Below are 20,875 nucleotides of genomic sequence, written 5' to 3' on the forward strand. Positions count from 1 at the left end.
CCCACAGTGGGGCTGGGCTGCCCAGGCTTCTTTTCTTCCCCACTCTCTGCCGGGGAGGGGCTGCCCATGCAAATGAGTGTCCACCCAGGGACTGCCCAGACCCTCCATGAGCCCTGGTGCTGGAGTTCAGCTCACACTCACACTGAGGAAGATGGAGGCTGACTTCACCCCTTGGGGGGACCCCTGAGGGGAATAACCCCTTGAGACATCACAGAGGCCCCTTCTCAGGGGATACTATCAGGCCCCAGAAGACACAGCTGCTGAGTCCCTGTCAGTGTGCTCTGGTTCCCACCACCAGACCCAGGCTCCTATTAGTGAATGGTCCCTACTGAGCAGCTTAGTAGGCACCACAAGGCAGTCCCTCAGTGCCCCCTGCTGGTGGCAGTTCAAACACCTCCCAACATGAACCAAAACACAAGCTGGTTTCTGCAGCTGGGCAGGTCTCTGACTCTCTTCACACCTCCAGGGTCTGGTTCCCAGATACTGTGACTCTGAGACACTGTACTGGTTATTGTGGCATCTCACTCCCAGGAATCCACAACTGTGGGAGGTGCTATCTTCTACGTAAATGACAAATTAATTTATTTTCACAGCCACTGATGATATGGCAAAAGTAAATGCACAGTGACCTTCACATCCAATGTCACAGATGAGGGCACCACTCATCTGGTTCGAAGGCTCTTCCGGACTGCACAGAGCATTTGCCAGGAACACACTCAGGGGCAGGGGCAGAGGAGGCCTATTCAGCAAAGATGTCAAGTCATGTGATGCACACAGTTTTCATAGATGTCATTTGATTGAATGACAGGTAAAGAGAATGGCTTTTGAAGGGAATACATTTAACAGTGGAAAGTGCACAATCCTAATTCATTTTAGGAATTAATCTTTATTCTTCTTTGTTTTCTCTCATTTTTTATTCTCAGTGTTTTGCATACCTATGTATTGTTTCTTGTTAGGATTCTCTGTTAGGTGATGTCACATTTGTTTTTATTTTAAACAAAACTTACTCCCTTAAGTTTCTTATTCATTGTCTCACTTCAGTAGCAAGATACCATTCGGGTGAGATGCGTTCAAACTTGTGCTGACTGTCTGGTCAGTTGGAGGCAATGACCAGCACTTCCCTCTGTGCCTGCATCCACCTCTGCATTACCTGTGCCCATGGCCCCATGGTCCCCACATGTCCAGACTCACAGGACTCGTAGTCAAGGACTCTGACCAGGATCACTTTCTCAGCTGGGGCGCTGTGTCCTCAAGACACTCAAGGGGTCTTTCTCATTCAACTCAGATAGGTCACCGCCTGCTTAAAATCCTCAGGGACTCCTCACTAATGTTTGCACAGAACCCAACTCCTGGGCCCCCCACAAGGGGCTTCATGGTTGGCCAGCCCTCTCCACAAAACACACAGCCCTTCCACGTGTTCTCCAACCTCCAATTCCCCCACTTCCCTGTTACTTCAGATTCCATACTCCACTCCCATCATGGTGTTCAAGGTGACTGTTACTCTGATTAAACTTCCAGTCATGGTGACAGCTCACGTTTGGCCAAATCTGAGTGGCTCTCAGTAGTAGTAGAGCATAACACGTCACCACGGACAGAATTAGAGAATTAATATGACAATGGTGAAGTCACACAAACTATAGAGAAGAGTTCAAAGAACCACTTGCCTCGATTATACCATCTCAACTCCCATCCATAGGACTCCTCTTATTTAACCTCCTATCCTCTGTATCTACTGACTTTTAAAACACAAACACACAGGCCCTGGCTTGTGTGGCTCAGTGGACTGAGCGCCAGCCTGCAAACCAAAGGGTTTCTGGTTGGATTTCCAGTCAAGGCACATGCCTGCTTTGCGGGCCCAAGGGGCGTTCTATTTCTTTTTCTCTCTCCCTTCCTCCTTCCCCTCTCTAAAAATAAATAAATAAAATTTTTCAAGAAAAAACAGAAACAACATATGCTTTCATCAGCACATGTTCTAGCATAAATACGCATGTGTGTCCCCAAACGTTGGCACAGGACAGCAATGAGTACCACCTCATGTCACATGAATGCACGTGTGTTGAAATGTTTGGAATGGTCAGCTAACTGACTGCTGTGCAAAGTGAGAGAGGGAAGGGGAACAGGCCTCCTGTGTCTGGAGTCATGAGGTCCAGGGATGGCATGTGGGAGCAGAAGGAAGTCCAGACCAGCACACACGGCCTCGGACCATCACTTACCGCTCCCTTCACCCACATCCCAGGGCAGAGACCTGTGTCGTTCACACGGACATTTCAAATGCATGCCTCTTCCTCCATGAGTTTCTGCACTAGAGTCCTTTGTGGGACTTTGGGTTTAAAAGTTGATTATTACACTTTGTTGACCAAATGGACTTTGAGCTGTGTGTTAGTCTCAAGTGACAACTGATGGCCTTACAGACTGTTATTTAAGGGAAATATGAGCAGACATTCAAACAACCACGTTGCCCTGGGCAGGTCACGTGCTCATGGGGGTGGTGTTGTCTTCTGTCCTCAGTGTCTGCTCCTCACCCACCCGCTGCTCCTGGCTGTGCTCCAGGACCCACACACACCTGACCCCAAGGGCACGAGACCCTGTCATGTGTGCATTCATCTTTGTTTCTCAGGCTTGAAATGCACTCCTTAATAGAATAAATGATATAGATGTGAAATTTCTTTAAGTGCAATGTGTAAAATTTAAAAATATTAACTGCACATGTACTTTACCCAAATGTTATACTTGACACATTGGGAGTTTGTTTGTTCATTTAATTTAATCTTTATTATATTTTTTCCACTGACATTTAGTCCTCTTATGCCCTCCCCCGCCCAGCAATCATCATACTGCTTTCCATGCCCATAAGTCCTTCTCCTCTTTGCTCAACCCCTCCACCGTAACCTCACCCTCCTCCTACTACCTGTCCTCCTGCTGCCCTTCACACTGACTGAGAGGACTTTCCACATGGCTGGGTCAGAGGCTCACTGGGTCTGACCTCACATGAGCCTGTGTAACTCTCTAGCCTAACAAACAGGAACTCAGAAACACAGAGAGATGGCACATTAGTCTCTGTCCAGCTGACTGGCATGAACAAAGCTCAAAGGCAAGGCTTCTGAACAGCTGAGAACACGCTCATTTAACCCCATGGTTCTCACCCTGGGGTGATGGGGCCCCCTCAGTGATTATTTGGAAATCTAAAGGTGGTGTCAAAGGTCATAACTTAACAAGAGGGTGTCACTGTCATCTATGAGCAGAGCCCAGAGGACACATATGAGTGTCCCACATGCACAGAGCAGACCCTCCGCAAGCACTGACCCACCCCCATTCTACAAACACACAGGCTCACACACCCTGCTCTGAACTAACTCACACTCAGGAATTCATGGTACAGGAAACAGGCAACCAACCTCCCTGACAGGGGGAAAGTTGGAAAGAAAACAGAGAGGCTCAAAAACCTCCAATCTCAACACGAACTTTCCAGCAGGAGACAGAGGAAACCACCCTGCTTAGTAGGGACAGGCTGAGTGCAGACCCACAAGGAGAAGCTCTGGGAGTTTTGGTCTCACTTCCCCCTTAGTGTGCAGCACTGTGTGAGTATAGGTACCACCATCACTACTATAGTAAGACAGACAGTAGTAGTCGGCCTCGTCCTCTGGCTGCAGCCCCGCGATGGTGAGGGAGGCAGTGTTGGAGGAGCTGTCTATGGAGCCAGAGAACCGATCTGGAACCCCAGAGGGTCTTTGTTTATCTCTATAGATCACAGTGGTGGGGCCCCTGCCTGGGCGCTGTTGGTACCAAGACACATAAACGTTGTCAATGTTGCCGCTGCTGCGGGTGCAGGAGATGGTGGCCTTGTGTCCTGGAGACCCAGACACAGAGCCAGGCTGAGTCAGCACAAACTGGGCGCAAGACCCTGCAAGGAGGAGCAGCACAGAGATCAGTGAGGACAGGACAGACACTGTTCCCAGGAAGGGACGAGTGTCATAGACCCAGGGGACAAGGTGGTGCCCTCCCAGAATCCCCCTCAGGCCCCACCTGTGCAGTGAGCCAGGACAGTGAGGAGAAGTGCAGCCCAGTCCATGGTGGAGACGCCCCCAGACTCTGCTTCCTGAGCCCCACAGGCAGGCCTGAGTCTTCAGACTTTATGTCAGCCTGAGGCTTAGAGTGGGAGGTCTTTATGCAAACCTTCCCTTTTATTGGGTATACAAGCCCCTCCTTTAAATAAGCATGACTCCCACTGTGAAAGAGATCAAAGAAGCAAAGGGAATCAGATATTATTAAGCATCATTAACTGGGGAGCATAAGCCTGCTTGCTTAGCCAGGAAGCTACAGCTTCACTCTCCCCAGGGGATGGCAGCCTTGACCCTCCCAGGGGATGAACACCTCTCCCAACACTTGCAGGGAACAGGCCAACCTCCATGCCAGGTTGTCCTGGAGACAGGAGACTGTTAACACATCTCTACTAGAAGCCCAAATATGCAGCAACAGGTGCTTCTATGAGGCTTGTGAAATAGGAGCCATGATTGATTACAAGGTTGGTCCAGTGCAAACCTGTGTAAGCTTAGATGTTGATTGGTTATTTTGTAGAAACATTAGGCTTTTTGAAGCCCAAACTAATACAATGCCAGGGAACAAAGAGTTTCTCTCTGTCTCTCTCTGTCTCTCTCAAACTCTCTCTCTGTCTTGCTCTTTCTGTCTCTCTCTCCCCCAGGATCAAGCACAAATCCTATTTGTTCACTGCTTCTCTCCCAAGCAACACTGTGAGTGTAGAAGCCCAGCAGGACCCACCACAGATAGTGTGGCCCCTAAAGACTAATCTGTAATAAGAAACAGAAACTCTGGATACTTACCTATCTTTCTTCTGGCCTTGTTGAAGACACTGTTGAACGTTTTCCATGGCAGGACACATAGACATGAGACACAGGGGCAGGCTTCTATTTGGACTCAAATAATTCTTCCCACTCCACAGTCTGCCACACAAGTGTCTCAGAAATGCTTTCCTTGTGATCCCATGAAGCAACACCGGAGCAGAAATGCCCACCTGGTCTTCTGGGGTCTCACGTGCTGCACTTGAGCCTTTCCCACCCCAATCAGCACTGCGGGGCTCTTTTGTTGTGGAAGCAAAGCAGTTCTGTGTACACTGGGGGAACTGTATTTTCATCGAAGATATTTTCATTGACCCCACGAAGAAAAAATTCAGAGAGTGAAGTTTTTTTTTGAAATCACATGTGACATCAGAAGCCAACTGCAGAGCAGGTGTTGGTCACAGGGAAGGACAGGGCACTGATGAGCCAGGCAGGGGCCGGGAGGGCAGGTTCATCCCTTTCCCCGTGGGGCAGGAGAGCTGTGTGGCATCGGCTTGTGTTCAGCTCTGTACCGATGATCACCAGCCTCTCCCAGGGGCTGGAACCCAAAGGTAGTCAAAGAGGTTCTGGTGACATCCCTGAATTCGGAGAATGAGACTCAAACCCAGGAAGCTCCCTCACTGTTCTTCTTGGTCACAAATGTATGGGCTGTACCGGGGAGGCCTTGGACACATTGCCATGGTCACCTGCAATGTGTCTGCTGCTTCCTGTGCAGGAGAAGCTCACCTGGGGTCTGGGCTCATCAGCAGCTTCATGAGGGAGGAAACCCAGGCACCAACTGGGACTTCCTGCTCCTGATGCCCCGCAGCCCAGCCCACAGCCTGGATGGCTGGGGACCCCAGGGAAGTGTGAGAGGACAGGGGGACAGTCAGTGCCTGTGGGCTCAGGAGAACCCACTGACAGTCATGAGGTCGCCAGTCATGGAGGGCGCCCAAGGGCACAGAGCCCAGGGTCAGGCTGAAAGGCCTGGGACTGTGGAGACATTGAAGAAGTAACAAAATGTTTACAGTTACGACATTAATTTGTGGGTTCACATGACTATATGTGTATTCACAAGTACTTGCAGACACAGTATTAAGAGAAAATATATATGGGTCTCAGCCTCTTGACCTTGAAACTTCCTGGGAGACAGGTGTTCCTTTTGTTCTAATGAGGTGGCTCTGGGTGGGCTCCTGGGGAGGACAGCTCACACAAAAGACACACAAATGATTCAAAGCTTGGAATTCACAGACCTGTCCCCCATTTCCTTGAGAAGGCAGAAGGGCTCAGGTGGAGTCAGCAAATTAACTGAAACCAAATTAAGGACCCTGGGAGCCTTCGAGTTACAGCCAAATAGTTGTACGAGACTTGCAGGTGCCCTACTTGTGACTGGCAGCTGTAATGCGGGCAATCGCATGGGACAGAGGCCTTCACGGTGGACCCGACATCGTTGCCAGGCAGCTCGTGTGAGAGCTGAGTTGTGTGGTGGGACATCCAGCTGCTGTCACAGAGAATCACTGGTTGTGAAGAAAAATGCCCCCATATTTGCTGACCAGATGTGTCAGAAGTGAAGGATCCTAACTACAAAACAAGACACAACAGAATGAAAGACTTAGACTTTTACATAAAAATATCATTCTTGTTAAAATTTACTCCACACACTATGCAGATGGTCAGTCGGGCTTTGTCACCCCTTCAGCGAGAGGGACCTGGGGACACCCTGTGCTCTCACTCATGACTGTGTGCTGCTCCCTCCCCTTCCATGGATGTTTCTGACTGCAGAGGAGCCCACCTTGCAGAGGCCTCCACAGAAGCTCCCGAGAGGCTCAGAGCATAACCTCTGGGCCCAGGGATTTCTATCTTACTTCCTCGTCATCTGAGCCCCTGTGAGTCACTGTAGCCACTCCAACTGCCATTAAATATAGCACAGTAATACTCGGCCTCGTCTTCAGGCTGCAGCCCAGAGATGTGCAGAAGCCATGCATTGGCTGAGGTGTCTTTGGATCCAGAAAAGCGGTTGGGGACTCCGGAGCCCTGGTGCTTGTGTGAGTCTGATTTATACCACAGGAGATACCGGGGAGGGCTCCCTGGATTCTGCTGGAACCAGCGAATGTGGTAGTCGTCTACACTGAAGCCACTGCTGAGGGTGCAGGTGAGTCTGGCTGTGGCTCCCAGAGAAGCAGAGATGGAGGGCGGCTGAGTCAGCACACGCTGGGACAGGGAACCAGTAGACACAGACACTTGTCAGTGATGGGCCAGAACCAAGGGAAGCTTCTCAGGAGGTGGAGCAGGAAGGGAATGAACTTGGGAACTGAGCCCTGGTCCCCGAGGCCTGTCCCTACCTGTGCAGTGAGAGAGGAGCACAAAGAGGAGAGGAGTCCAGGCCATGGTACACACAGCCCCTGAGCCCACAGTGGGGCTGCGCTGCCCAGGCCTTCTTTTCTTCCCACTCTTGCCAGCGGGGGGCCGCCCATGCAAGTGTGTGTTCATCCAGGGAGTGCCCAGCCCCTCCCTGAGCCCTTGTGCTGGAACTCAGTTCACACCCCAGAATGAGGATGGAGGTTGGCCTTGCCCCTTGGGAGAACTGTACAGGGAAGCACCTCTTAAAACAACACAGAGGTCCCTTCTCAGGGGACATCATCAAACCACAGAGGACACAGCTGCTGATTCCCTTTCCTTATGCACAGGGCCTAGCCCCCAGGCCCAGGCTCCTGACAGTGAGTGGTCCCTAATCAGCAGCTTGATGGGCTCCCCCAGAGCAGTCCCTCAGTGCCCCCTTCTGGTGGCAGTGGCTACACCTCCCCATTCATCCCAAGGCCTTGAGAGCCCAGCTGGTTTCTGCAGATCAGCAGGTCACTGACTCTGTTCACACCTCCAGGATCTGGTTGCCAGATACTGCGACTCTGGCACACTGTACTGGTTACTGTGGCATCTCACTGCCAGGGGTCCACTTCCGTGTGAGGTGCAAACACGTATTTGAGTGACAAGTTAATTTATTTCACATTCAGTGAAGATGCTGCAAAAGTAAATTCAAAGATTCACGTCCAATGTCACAAACTAGGGGAATATGTATCTGGATGGAAGGACTCGTGTGGGTGTTTCAGAGAAATTTCCAGGAACAGACTCAGATTCACATGTGGAGGAGCCCGGCTCAGCAAACCTTTCAAGTCCTGTGATGCCTGTACGGCTTTCACAGATGAGGTTAGATTCAAGTCCTGGTAAAGAGAATGGCTTTTGAAGGGCTCCCATTTAACAGTGGGATGTGTCACATGCTAATTCATTTTACAAATTAACTTTCACTCTTCGTTTTCTCTTATTTTTTCTGCTTAGTGTTCTGCCTACCTGTGTGATGTGTCTCTGGTTAAATATTTGCTTTGGGAGTCCTAAACTGTGTTTATATTGTAAACAGTACTTTCCCAGCCTGTATTGTCTTACTCATTGCCTCACTTGAGTAGCAAGATACCAGTGGGTACCTGTTCTGAGTGTCTGGCACCTGTACTGAGTGTCTGGGCAGTTGGAGGCAGAGACCATCACATCCCTCTGTGTTCCAGATCCACCTCTGCTGTACCTGTGCCCATGGCCCCAGGGTCCCCACACGTCTAGACTCACAGGGAAGCCTAGTCAATGACTCTGGCCAGGATCACTTGCTCACCTCAGGCACTGCATCCCCGAGGCCCTCAAGGGGCCTTTCTCATTCACCTGAGAGAAGTCACCCCCTGCTTAAAACCCTCAGGGACACCTCACTACTGTCTGCTCAGAACCCCAGCACCTGGGCTCCCCTCCAGGGACTTCCCGATGGGGCCCACCCACCACACAGCCCCTCCACGTGCTCTCAGAAGTCCAGCTTCCCCACTTCCCTGTTACTTCTGATCCCTGACTCCTGTCCCTTCATAGTGTTGACCTGTCCTCTACTGTCCTTAAGAAGGAAATAGGATTAAACTTGAATCATGGTAACACTCATATTTCAGCCATTCTGAGTGGCTCTCAGTAGTAGGCACACACATGTCATCGCAGACAGAATTAGAGAATCAATATCACAATGTAAAAGTCACAAAAACTACACAAAATAGTTCAAAGCACTGGCTACATCGATGATAGTACCTCATCCACCATCCACAGGACTCCCTTTGTCCAATCCTGTACTCCCTGCACCTCTCACTCTGCTCCCTCGCTGATGTTGAGAACACAGCCACACACCACGACCCTCATCACCACATGTTGCAGCGTAAATATCATTTACGTCCCCAAACTCTGCACAGGACAGCAACGGGTCCCAACCACCGCCACATCAATGTACGTGTGCAGAAATCATCACAATGGTCAGCTGACTGACTGCTGTGCTGAGTGAGACAGAGAGGAGAAACAGGCTTCCTGTGTTTGGAGTCATGAGGTTCAGAGGTCACACGTGTGAGCAGATGGAAGTCCAGACCAGCACACACGGCCTCGGACCATCATTTGTCGGCTCCCTTCACCCACGTCACAGGAAAGAATCCTGACTCATTCACACAGGCACTTCAAACCCATGGATCTTCGTTTATGAGATTCTGCACTACAGTCCTCTGTGGGACTTTGAGTAAAGAAAATGGATATTATGTTTTATTGATCAGATCAGATGGTAGATTTTGAGTTGTGAGTTAGTCTCTGGTGATAATGGCCTTACAGACTGTTATTTAAGTGGAATGTGAGCAGACACTCACACAACCACTGTGCCCTGGGCAGGTCATGTGCTCATGGAGGATGTCTTGTCTTCTGTCCTCAGTGTCTGCTCCTCACCCACCTGCTGGTCCTGTCTGTGCTCCAGGACCCACACACACCTGACCCCAAGGTCAAAGACCCTGTCAGTGTTCAGTCATCTTTGTGTCTCAGGCTTGAAATGCACTCCCTAAGAGAGCAAATGAAAATATATGAAATGTGTTATCTGCAATGTGTAAAATTTCAATATATTAACTGCATACATATTTTGGCAAAAAATTATACTTCACTTATGGATTTCTGTTTCATTTTTGTTTGTTTAATTCAATCTTTATTATATTAGTTTCCATTAACATTTATTCCCCTTTTAACCTCCTCACCTCAGGAATCACCACATCGTTGTCCATGCCCAGTGAGTCCTTTCCATTGGCTAAATCGCCTCACTCCCTGGCCTCACCCTCCCTCCACTAGCTGTCCTCCTCCTGTCCTTCACCCTGACTGAGAGGATGTTCCACTTGACTGTTCCAGGCTCTAACCTCACGTGAGTCTGTGTAACTCCTGTGTCTAACAGACGGGAACCCAGAAGCACAGAGAGATGGCACATTAGTCTCTGTCCACCTGACTGGCATGAACACAACTCAAAGGCAAAGGCTGTGTAACAGCTGAAAACACACTCATTTAACCCCGTGGGTCTCATAATGGGGTCACTGGGCCCCTTCAGGGCATATCTAGAAATCTTCATGTGGTTTCATAAGTCATAACTTAACAAGAGGGTGTCACTGTCATCTATGAGCAGAGTCCAGGGGACACATCTGAGTGTCCCTCATGCACAGAGCAGACCCCCCACAAGCACTGACCCACCCCAATTCCACAAACACACAGGCTGACACACCTGCTCTGAACTAACTCACCCTCAGGAATTCGTTGTACAGGGATTAGGCAACCAACCTCCCTGACATGGGGGAAGTTGGAGAGGAAATAGAGGGACTCAGAAACCTCCAATCTCAACACAAACTTTCCAGCAGGAGACAGAAAACAGCACCCTGCTTGGTGGGGACAGGCTGAGTGCAGACCCAGAAGGGGAAGCTCTGGGGGTTTGGGTGTCACTTCTCCCTGAGTCTGCATCACTGTGTGATTACCACCACCATAGGAAAGACAGTAGTAGTCGGCCTCGTCCTCAGGCTGCAGCCCCGAGATGGTCAGGAGCCCTGCATTGGCCGAGGTGTCCTTGGATCCAGTGAAGCGGCTGGGGACCCCGGAGCCCTGGTGCTTCTCTGAGTCTGATTTATACCACAGGAGATACCGGAGAGGGCTCCCTGGCTTCTGCTGGTACCAGGATATAATAGAGTTGCCAACATTGATGTCACTGCTGAGGGTGCAGGTGAGTCTGGCTGTGGCTCCTGGAGATGTAGAGATGGAGGGCGGCTGAGTCACCACAGGCTGGGAGAAGGAACCTGGAGAAACACAGACACTTCTCACTGATGTGGCAGGAACAAGAAGAATTACTCAGGAGATAAAACATAAAGAGAGTAACCTTGGGAGCAGAGGCCTGTCCCTACCTGTGCAGTGAGAGAGGAGCACAAGGAGGAGAGGGGTCCAGGCCATGGTGCACACAGCCCCTGAGCCCACAGTGGACCTGGGCTGTGCCGGCCTCCTTTTCTCCCCACCCTCTGCCAGGGGAGGGGCTGTCCATGCAAATGTGTGTTCATCCAGGGGCTGCCCAGACCCTCCCTGAGCCCTGGTGCTGGAGCTCAGCTCACACCCCAGACAGAGGGATGGAGGTTGGTTTCACCTTTTGGGAGCACCTTGTGGTGAAGTACATCTGGAAAGAACACAAAGGACCCTGCTCAGGGGACTCTGCCATGCCAGGGTGGACACAGCTCTTCAGTCCCCATCTGTGAGCTCAAGGCCCAGACCCCAGACCCATCCTCCTAGGAGTGAATGGTCCCTGATGAGCAGCTTGATAGACACTCCCAGGGCAGTCCCTCAGTGCCCCCTACTGGTAGCAGTGACAACACCTCCCCACATGGCCCAAGGCCTTGAGAGCCCAGCTGGTCTCTACAGCTCAGCAGGTCACTGACTCTGTTCATACATCCAGGGTTGGGTTCCCAGACACTGTGACTCTGATGGTTACTTTACTGGTGGTTACTATAGCATCTCACCCCAGGAGTCTGGTTCTCTGGGAGGTGCAAACATGCACTGTTATGGATAATTAATTTGCTTCAACTTCAGTGAAGATGTCCAAAAGTAAATGCAAAGTGGCCTGCATGTCCAATGTCACAGACCAGGGGACCATTCATCTGGTCTGAAGTAGTTGTGCGGGATTCTCAGACATTTCCACTGCACATGCACAGAGGCATGTGCAGAGGAGGCCGACTCAGCAAACATTTCGATTCATGGGAAGCATGTACGGTTTCATAGATCTGACTTGATTCAATGATTGGTAAAGAAAACAGCTTCGAAAGGCTTCACATTTAATAGTGAAAAGTGTAGCACAGTAATTCATTTTAGGAATTAACTTTTATTTGTAGTTTCCTCTTATTTATTCTTGGCATTCTGCGTATCTCTGTTGTTTTTTTTCTACAATTTAGTCTTAGGTGGCCTAAAAATGTATGTATTTTAAACAGTACTTTTCCTAGTGTCATTTTCTTATTGGTTGTCTATTTTAGTACAAGATGAAAGTGAGGTTGTGACCTGTTGGAAGATGTGCTGCTGAATGTTGGGCAATGAATTCGATCCACAAAGCATCACTTCCTCTCAGTGCCCCGCATCCAGCTCTGCTTCACCTGGGCCCACGGTCCCACGGCCCCCACACGTCTACTCTCACAGGGCCTCTTAGTCAATAGCCAGGACCAGGAGCACTGGCTCACCTTGGGCTCTGTGCCTTCCAAGCACTCAAGGGGTCTTTGTCACCCCTCCACGCTGGGGACCAGGGAGGGCAGACCCAGGACAGGGAGGCCCGGGGGAGTTTTGCTATCACATCCCTGGGAGTCTGGGGCACTATGAGCTTGCAGCCACTACCGTGAGAGTGAAGAAGGGAATTGGCCTCGGCCTCGGGCTGCAGTCCGGAGATGGTCAGTGGACAGCACTGGAGAGGCTGTGGGTAGAGCCAGAGAACCGATCCTGAAGCTGCCCTCCCAAGGCAGACAGGACCGCAGTCCTGTGATGAGCCCGGGGCTGACGATGGGGACTCTACAGGATGGGTTTGTCATCTTCAATAGGACAGCCCATGGGAGGGTAGAGGAGGGAGGGCCCAGGGCACCTGATACAGTCACGGGGTGTCCCCTGAGTGCACACGGCCTGGACTGCAGCATGAGCAGGGACAATAAATGATTAAGAAAACCTGTCCCTCCCTCTCTCAGCTACCAGAGCAGCCGCACTACTGGCTCTGACTGACACCGTTTGCTGAGACTCTGCACCTGCCACCTTCCCCCAGACATTTCTGTGTGAGGCAGGGCTTAAAGGGCCATGGCATCTTGGTCCCCCAGGCCTAACCAGACTGTGTTACATGACAGCCCTGTGGGCTATGCCACAGATTTCGTGTCTGGAGCCCAGGACACCGTCTGGTCCTTCCAGCACAGCTGCCACACAGGTCCCTATGTTAGGGACTTCTTTAGTGCAGCTGAGCTGGGCCTCCTACCTGTGTCTCCCTACAATTCTGAGTCACACCGTCTTGGGGGCTGTCCTGGACATGAATGGCTCAGATCCCTGTCACCTGTGACACACGAGGTGGCTGCAGATGAGAAGTGTAAGAGTTGGAAGTGTCGTCACAATGAACTTCATGAGACCCAAGTAGAGGGGACAGTGTGACCACCCAGGGGGAGCTGGTCAGACCGTGTCCTGGGTCAGCCTCTGCCCTGGGGTGACAATCTGCTCCCTGGGGTCGGGCGGGACTGAGCCCCAGACCAATGGGAGCCCGACTTGTGGGGATCCCATGTGAGTGATTCACACTCTCTGAGCCTCAGAGTCTAATGGCAGGAGATGGAAGGAAAACCTCACACGGAACACAATCAATACCTGTCCACAGCATTTTGTACTGTGATCAGTCTGACTGAGTCAGAGCACAGCCACACTGTGCAGGTCAGACCTCTGGTGCAAGTCTTCCCCTTTGCCCTGGTTCCAGGATTGTCCCTCTCCCTCAGAGCAGGGCCAGCATGTGTCCAGGCCTGCAGGGGGCGCTCATGACTGTGGGTGAAGAAGATGGGCCTTTCCTTCCTCCTGAGCCTCAGCTATACCTGCACCAGGTGAGACCACAGAAACCTGGGACTCCTAGGGACGCAGGAAGGTTGCAGGATGACCCAGACCCTAATTTTCCTCAGGAACGTGAGGCTGCTTGGCCTTGACCCACAAGCACTGACTCAGATGCCAGGGCTCTGAGGAGGTCACCAGGGTCCCACTGCTCTGGGTGAGGAAGGGCTGCCCTGGGCCACACCCACCCGGGGTCTGTATTCACTCTGTGTGTGTGGTGGGGGCGTGGTGAGTGAGTGTGACAGCCAAGTCTCAGACACAAGCAGGGCAGGGATGTGAGGGGCTGGCTGGCAGCACAGGGGAAGGGTCTGTCTGGTGCCCATGAGCTCCAGCAGCAGCCAGAGCTGCCAGGAAGAAGGCTGAGGATTGGCTGTGAGCCTGGGCATCCAGGACCCTCCATCATCACAGCCCAGGATCTGCTGGCTCCAGTTCCCACAGCATCCACCCACGTTGCTGAGGTCCCAGGAGAGGCAATGATGAAGCTCAGACCAATGCTCGGGCTATGATGACCTCTGACAAACCCGAACTGAGCACCAGGACTCAGACACAGCCCAGAGTGACAAACACTGCAGGTTCTGGTGTCACAGCCCACGGGACGCCTGGCTCCAGAGAGAAGGGACCCTATGCTCTCCAGGGCTCACTCCCCTGACAACCAGGAGTGATCTCTGTGTGGCGAGGTGGGCGAGGGGGAGCGCCCATGGAGCAGCCAGACCTCCTCATGGGGTCTCACTGCGGGGACTCTGCTTCAGTCCCCTGACCTCCTGAACCTGCTACAGGGGTTCCTTGCTTGCAGATACCTTCTATTTCCCTGGACAGAGACATGAAAAACAAGAGGTTCAGAAAGCACAGGAGATGAGCAGCATCAGAAGCCAGGTGAGGGACTCGACAGTCAGGGGCATTGTGTGACAGGTGCGGATCCAGACAGTCACAGGGGCGTGGGGCCCGAAGCTCAAGGGCAGGGTGGGCCGGTCCTCACCTGCCTGGGGGGCACCCAGTCCTCTCAGCATCAGTCCTCCTGAACCACTGTAGTGGGAAACCGGGGCCTCACACACTGGAGGAAATGGAACTGGTCAGAGCGCAGGAGGGAAGGCCCTGGCCTCTTCTGAAAGGCGTGGAGGGGCCTCGTCTGAGAAGGTCAGCTCTGCACAGTCAGGATAACCTGAGTGATGCGGGCACAGAGCAACCTTCAGCCCACACACAGACAACACCACGTCCAGCCCAGGGATCGGGGTTCAGGGTGTTTCCCAGCTGCCCTGACAACAGGACCAGGGACACTCATGTCACTGCTGTTTCCCGATGATGAAGATTCTGCCTCCTGGAGACGCTGACCCTGAGGACCCTGGGTCAGCAGTGGATGAACCCTGACTCCTAGAGAAACAGAGAAGCCTAAGAAATGCAGAGTCCAGAAGAGATACACTCAGAGAGAAGGTGTGTGTGCACGTGCGTGTGTGTGAGACACAGAGACACACTTTCCCCAACACCCTCAGGGAGCCTCTCCCTCAGCTTCTGAGCCTGAGGACAAGTGGCCTCCTGTCCTCCCAAGTCCTCTCCATCCCCTGAGGGGGTTCTCCCAGCAAACCTGTCCTTGGGGTGGGTTCTCTGTGTGACCCTTCAGGGCCTGGCTCCCAGCACTAAGGAGACCAGGGTGTGGAAGGCCGCTTCCATTGGTCAAGGATGAATCTGAGGGGAAAGGAGGCATGTGGAGCAGATCAGCTCTGGTAACCGTTGCCCATCACAGGAGCCCAGGTCCTGTGGGGGCGGGAAATCTGGGCACTTCCTTCCCGCAGGCCCAGAGCCCTTAGACATGGGGTCTCAAGTCCCGGGGAGCCCAGGTCAGGGGTACACACAGCCCCTTTTTCTGCCCTGACAGCACCCCCACCACACAGTGCCCTGTGGTCCCTGGTGCCTCCCTGGGGGGGACCAGGACAGAGTGTTCACATTTATTTGGGAAAAGGACTGAGGCCTGGGACATCTCCAGACAAAATGTGTGTGTGTGGCCGGGTTCATCCTGATGTTCTCAGGAAACACATCTTCTCAGGTACAAGGGCACACTGGACGTGCCTGTGAAGAGGTGGGCGTGTGAGGCCTCAGTAACTCTGCAGCAGGAAACACCAGCACCTCAGTAACCCCTGTGGGCACAGACTTAACCGTTAAACACACACTTCATTTTCAGGACAATCAAGGATCGTGTTGTCATGTGAATGAGACTGACTGTGGGTGGTGGGGAGTGGACAGCTGCAGCTTGGGGAGCAGCGTGGAAATGAGATTGTGGAGGAACTTCCTGAGGATTGATGTTTGTCCATCCCCCTCCCTCAAGACCGAGCCCTGGGGAGTGACACCCACAGAAAGGACCCCTCACTTTTCTCGGGAACCCTGGAGTGGAGACCCAGTTCATCCTGAAGGCCCAGAGGGGGAGGGCGGTGGGCGGGGACTGGGCAGTGCACATCTGCCTGGGTTCTGACCAGCGGGTCTCAAGTGTGTTGAGAAAAGGAGAAAACTGTGTCTGTGACCAGGGTCGAGATTAGCGTGTCAGTGTGATGCGTCATGAGTAACACAGTACTCACACATCACGGCTTTAATTGGGGGTGACAGTGACTGTGTGGTCATCCTTTGTAGATGCAGATACAGTTTTGTGAGGGGACAGAAAATCTATATTGGTTTCAGTCCCTGGTCCTTAACACAGAACTCCTGAACCCATCAGATTTCCTGGGTGACATGTAGCCTTTTGTTCTAAAGAGGTGACTCTGGGTGGGCTCTGGGTGTGGACAGCTCACTCACAGGCAGAGGAACAGTTCCAAGCATGGAATTTTCAGAACTGCCCCGCAGTGTTGAGGACGGAGAAGGGCTCAGGTGGAGTCAGCAAATTCATTTAATCCACAACAGGGACCCTGGGAGCCTCTGAGTTAAAGACAGGAAGTGGTATGAGACCTGGCCATGTCCGGCTTGTGACTGTCACCTGCAGAGTGGGCAGTCCTGTGGGAGGGAGCCCTCTCTGTGAACCCGACACCGTCTCCAGGCAGTCGTGTGGGAGCTGAGTTGTGTGGTGGGACATCCACCTGCTGTCACAGGGGATTTGCTGGTTGTAAACAAAGTGGCCCCACATTTGGTGACCAGAGCGTCAGAAGTGAAGTGTCCTGACTGCAAAAGAAGACACAACAGGATGAAAGAAATGAATTTTTACTTAAAACTATTGTTCTTGTTCAAATTTACTCCAAGACTGTGGGTACAGTCAGTTGGGCTTTGTCACCCCTTCAGCTTGAGTGACCCGGAGACGCCCTGTGCTCTCACTCATGACTGTGTGCTGCTCCCTCCCCTTCCATGGACGTTTCTGACTGCAGAGAAGCCCACCTTGCAGAGGCCTCCACAGAAGCTTCAGTGAGGCTCAGAGCAATAACCTCTGGGCCCAGGGGTTTCTGTCTCACTTCCTCGTCATCTGAGCCACTGTGAGTAACTGAAGCTGCTCCCACTGCCATGCTCTGTAGCACAGTAATAGTCGGCCTCGTCCTCAGGCTGTAGCCCAGAGATGGTCAGGAGCCCTGTATTGGCTGAGGCATCTTTGGATCCAGTGAAGCGGCTGGGGACCCCAGAGCCCTGGTGCTTCTCTGACTCTGATTTATACCACAGGAGATACCGGGGAGGGCTCCTTGGATTCTGCTGAAACCAGATTATGTAGCTGCCACCAACACTGATGTCACTGCTGAGGGTGCAGGTGAGTCTGGCTGTGGCTCCCAGAGAAGCAGAGAGGGAGGGTGGCTGAGTCATCACAGGCCAGGAGAGGGAACCTGCAGACAAAGAAACTTGTCAGTGATGGGGCAGAACCAGGGGAATTTTCTCAGGAGATGGAGTAGGAAGAGAGTAAACTTGGGAACTGAGCCCTGGACCCCGAGACCCGTCCATACCTCTGCAGTGAGAGAGGAGCACAAGGAGGAGAGGTGTCCAGGCCATGGTGCACACAGCCCCTGAGCCCACAGTGGGGCTGCGCTGCCCAGGCCTCCTTTTCTCCCCACCCTCTGCCAGAGGAGGGGCCGCCCAGGCAATTGAGTGTTCACCCAGGGACTGCCCAGCCCCTCCCTGAGCCCTGGTTCTGGAATTCAGCTCACACTCACACTGAGGAAGATGGAGGCTGACTCACCCCTTGGAAAACCCCTGAGGGGAATAACCCCTTGAGACATCACAGAGGGCCCCTCTCAGGGGATATTATCAGGCCACAGAGCACACAGCTGCTGAGTCCCCGTCAGTGTGCACTGGTTCCAACCACCAGACCCAGACTCCTATTAGTGAATGGTCCCTAATGAGCAGCTTAGTAGGCACCACAAGGCAGTCCCTCAGTGCCCCCTGCTGGTGGCAGTAGAAACATCTTCCAACATGACCCAAAGCTCAAGCTGGTTTCTGCAGCTGGGCAGGTCTCTGACTCGCTTCACACCTCCAGTGTCTGGTTCCCAGATACTGTGGCTCTGAGACACTGTACTGGTTACTGTAGCATCTCACTCCCAGGAATCCACAACTGTAGGAGGTGCAAACTTGTATGTAAATGACAAATTAATTTATTTTCACACCCAGTGATGATACTGCAAATGTAAATGCACAGTGACCTTTACATCCAATGTCACAGATGAGGGCACCACCCATCTGGTTTGAAGGCTTATACAGGCTGCACAGAGCATTTGCCAGGAACACACTCAGGAACAGGGGCAGAGGAGGTCTTTTCAGCAAAGATCTCAAGTCATGTGATGCACACAGTTTTCACAGATGTAATTTGATTGATAGGTAAAGAAAATGGCTCTTGAAGGGATCACATTTAACAGTGGAAAGTGCACCATCCTAATTCATTTTACGAATTAATCTTTAGTCTTCTTTGTTTTCTCTCATTTTTTATTCTTACTGTTTTGCATACCTGTGTATTCAGTTTCTTGTTAGGATTCTCTCTTAGGTGATGTCACATTTGTTTTTATTTTAAACAAAACTGCCTTAACTTTCTTATTCATTGTCTCACTTCAATAGCAAGATACCATTCAGGTGAGATGCGTTCACACCTGTGCTGAGTATCTGGTCGGTTGGAGGCAGAGACCAGCACTTCCATCTGTGCCCGCATCCACCTCTGCTTTACCTGTGCCCACAGTCCCATGGTCCCCACATGTCCAGACTCACGGGGACTCATAGTCCATGACCCTGACCAAGATCACCTGTTCACCTGGGGTGCTGTGCTCTCAAGGCACTCCAGGGATCTTTCTCTTTCACCTCAAACAGGTCACCCCCTTCTCAAAACCCTCAGGGTCTCCCCACTGCTGTTTGCACAGAACCCCAAATCCTGACCTCCACTCAGGGGGCTTCCTGTTGGCCTGCCCTCTCCACCCACCACACAGCCCTCCATGTGCTCTCGGACCTCCGAGTCCCCACCTCCCTGTTACTTCAGATCCCAGACTCTCCTCCCATCATGGTGTTCAAGGTGACTGTTACTCTGATCTTTGGAAGGAAATAGGATTGAACTTGAATTCATGGTGACAACTCACATTTGGCCAAATCTCAGTGGCTCTCAGTAGAAGTAGGGCACACACACGTCATCATGGACAGAATAAGAGAATTAACATGACAATGCTGAAGTCACACAAACTATAGAGAAGAGTTCAAAGAACCACCTGCATCGATTACACCCCCTCAACCCCCATTCATGGGACTCCTCCTGTCTAATCTCCTATCCTCTGTATCTACTGACTTTTAACACAAACCGCAGGCCCTGGCTGGTGTGGCTCAGTGGACTGAGTGCCAGCCTGGAAACCGAAGGATCTCTGGTTGAATTTCCAGTCAAGGCACATGCCTGCTTTGCAGGCCAGGTCTCTGGTAGGAGGTGCTCAGGAGACAACTACACATTCATGTTTCTTTTCCTTGCTCCCCCCCTTCCTTCCCCTGTCTAAAAATAAATACATAAAATCTTAAAAAAAACACAACAGAAACACACAACATGCCCTTTCTTCAGCACATATTCTAGCCTAAATAGGCATCTATGTCCCCAAACATTGGCACAGGACACCAAGGGATACCACCTCATGTAACATATATGTACGTGGGTAGAAATCTCCAGAATGGTCAGCTGACTGACTGCTGTGCTGAGTGAGAGAGGGAAGGGGAACAGGCCTCCTGTGTCTGGAGTCATGAGGTTCAGGGGTGACACGTGGGAGCAGAGGGAAGTCCAGAGCAGCACACGCGTCCTCGCACCATCATTTATCGGCTCCCTTCACCCACGTCACAGGGCAGAATCCTGTCTGTTCACACAGACACTTCAAACCCATGGATCTTCATTTATGAGTTTGTGCACTCGAGTGCTTTGTGGGACTTTGAGTAAAGAAAATGGATATTACGTTTTATTGATCAGATGGTAGATTTTGAGTTGTGAGTTAGTCTCAGGTGACAACTGATGACCTTACAGACTGTTATTTAAGTGAAATCTGAGCAGACATTCAAACAACCACCTTGCCCTGGGCAGGTATTTGCTCATGGGGGTCGTGTTGTCTTCTGTCCTCAGTGTCTGCTCCTCACCCACCTGCTGCTCCTGTCTGTGCTCCAGGACCCACACACACACCTGACCCCAATGACATGAGACCCTGTCATGTGTTCAGTCACCTTTGTGTCTCAGGCTTGAAATGCACTCCCCAAGGAAGCAAATGAAAACTTATGAAATGTGTTATCTGCAATGTGTAAAATATCAATATATTAACTACACATGTATTTTGGACAAAAATGTTACTTCACTCATGGATTTCTGTTTCTTTCTCTGTTTGTTTTACTTAATCTTTATTTTATTAGTTTCCATTAACATTTATTCCCCTTACACCCTCCTCACCTCAGGAATCACCACATCGTTGTCCATGCCAGTGAGTCCTTTCCATTGGCTAAATCGAGTCACTCCCTGGCCTCACCCCCCTTCACTACCTGTCCTCCTCCTGTCCTTCACCCTGACTGAGAGAATGTTCCAGATGACTGTGTCCCAGGCTCTGACTTCATGTGAGTCTGTGTAACTCCTGTGTCTAACAGACAGGAACTCAGAAGCACAGAGAGACAGCACATTAGTCTCCGTCCAGCCAACTGGCATGAACACGACTCAAAGG

The 20,875-nt window shown here is 51.6% G+C and overlaps 3 gene segments (V, D, J or C); all 3 read right to left on the bottom strand.

Annotated features, from left to right (window-relative positions):
- Positions 1-3,494: 3,494 nt before the first annotated feature.
- Positions 3,495-4,149, bottom strand: LOC123810906. The segment is given in 2 exon segments: positions 3,495-3,901; positions 4,024-4,149. Coding segments are annotated over 2 exon segments (453 nt in total).
- Positions 4,150-6,704: 2,555 nt separating this feature from the next.
- Positions 6,705-11,140, bottom strand: LOC123810907. The segment is given in 3 exon segments: positions 6,705-6,972; positions 10,567-10,978; positions 11,084-11,140. Coding segments are annotated over 3 exon segments (726 nt in total).
- Positions 11,141-17,201: 6,061 nt separating this feature from the next.
- Positions 17,202-17,727, bottom strand: LOC123810908. The segment is given in 2 exon segments: positions 17,202-17,554; positions 17,672-17,727. Coding segments are annotated over 2 exon segments (399 nt in total).
- Positions 17,728-20,875: the final 3,148 nt, after the last annotated feature.

Source organism: Phyllostomus hastatus, unplaced genomic scaffold (assembly GCF_019186645.2).
Source record: "Phyllostomus hastatus isolate PE091 unplaced genomic scaffold, TTU_PhHast_1.1 phas_scaffold_760, whole genome shotgun sequence".
NCBI lineage: Eukaryota > Metazoa > Chordata > Mammalia > Chiroptera > Phyllostomidae > Phyllostomus > Phyllostomus hastatus.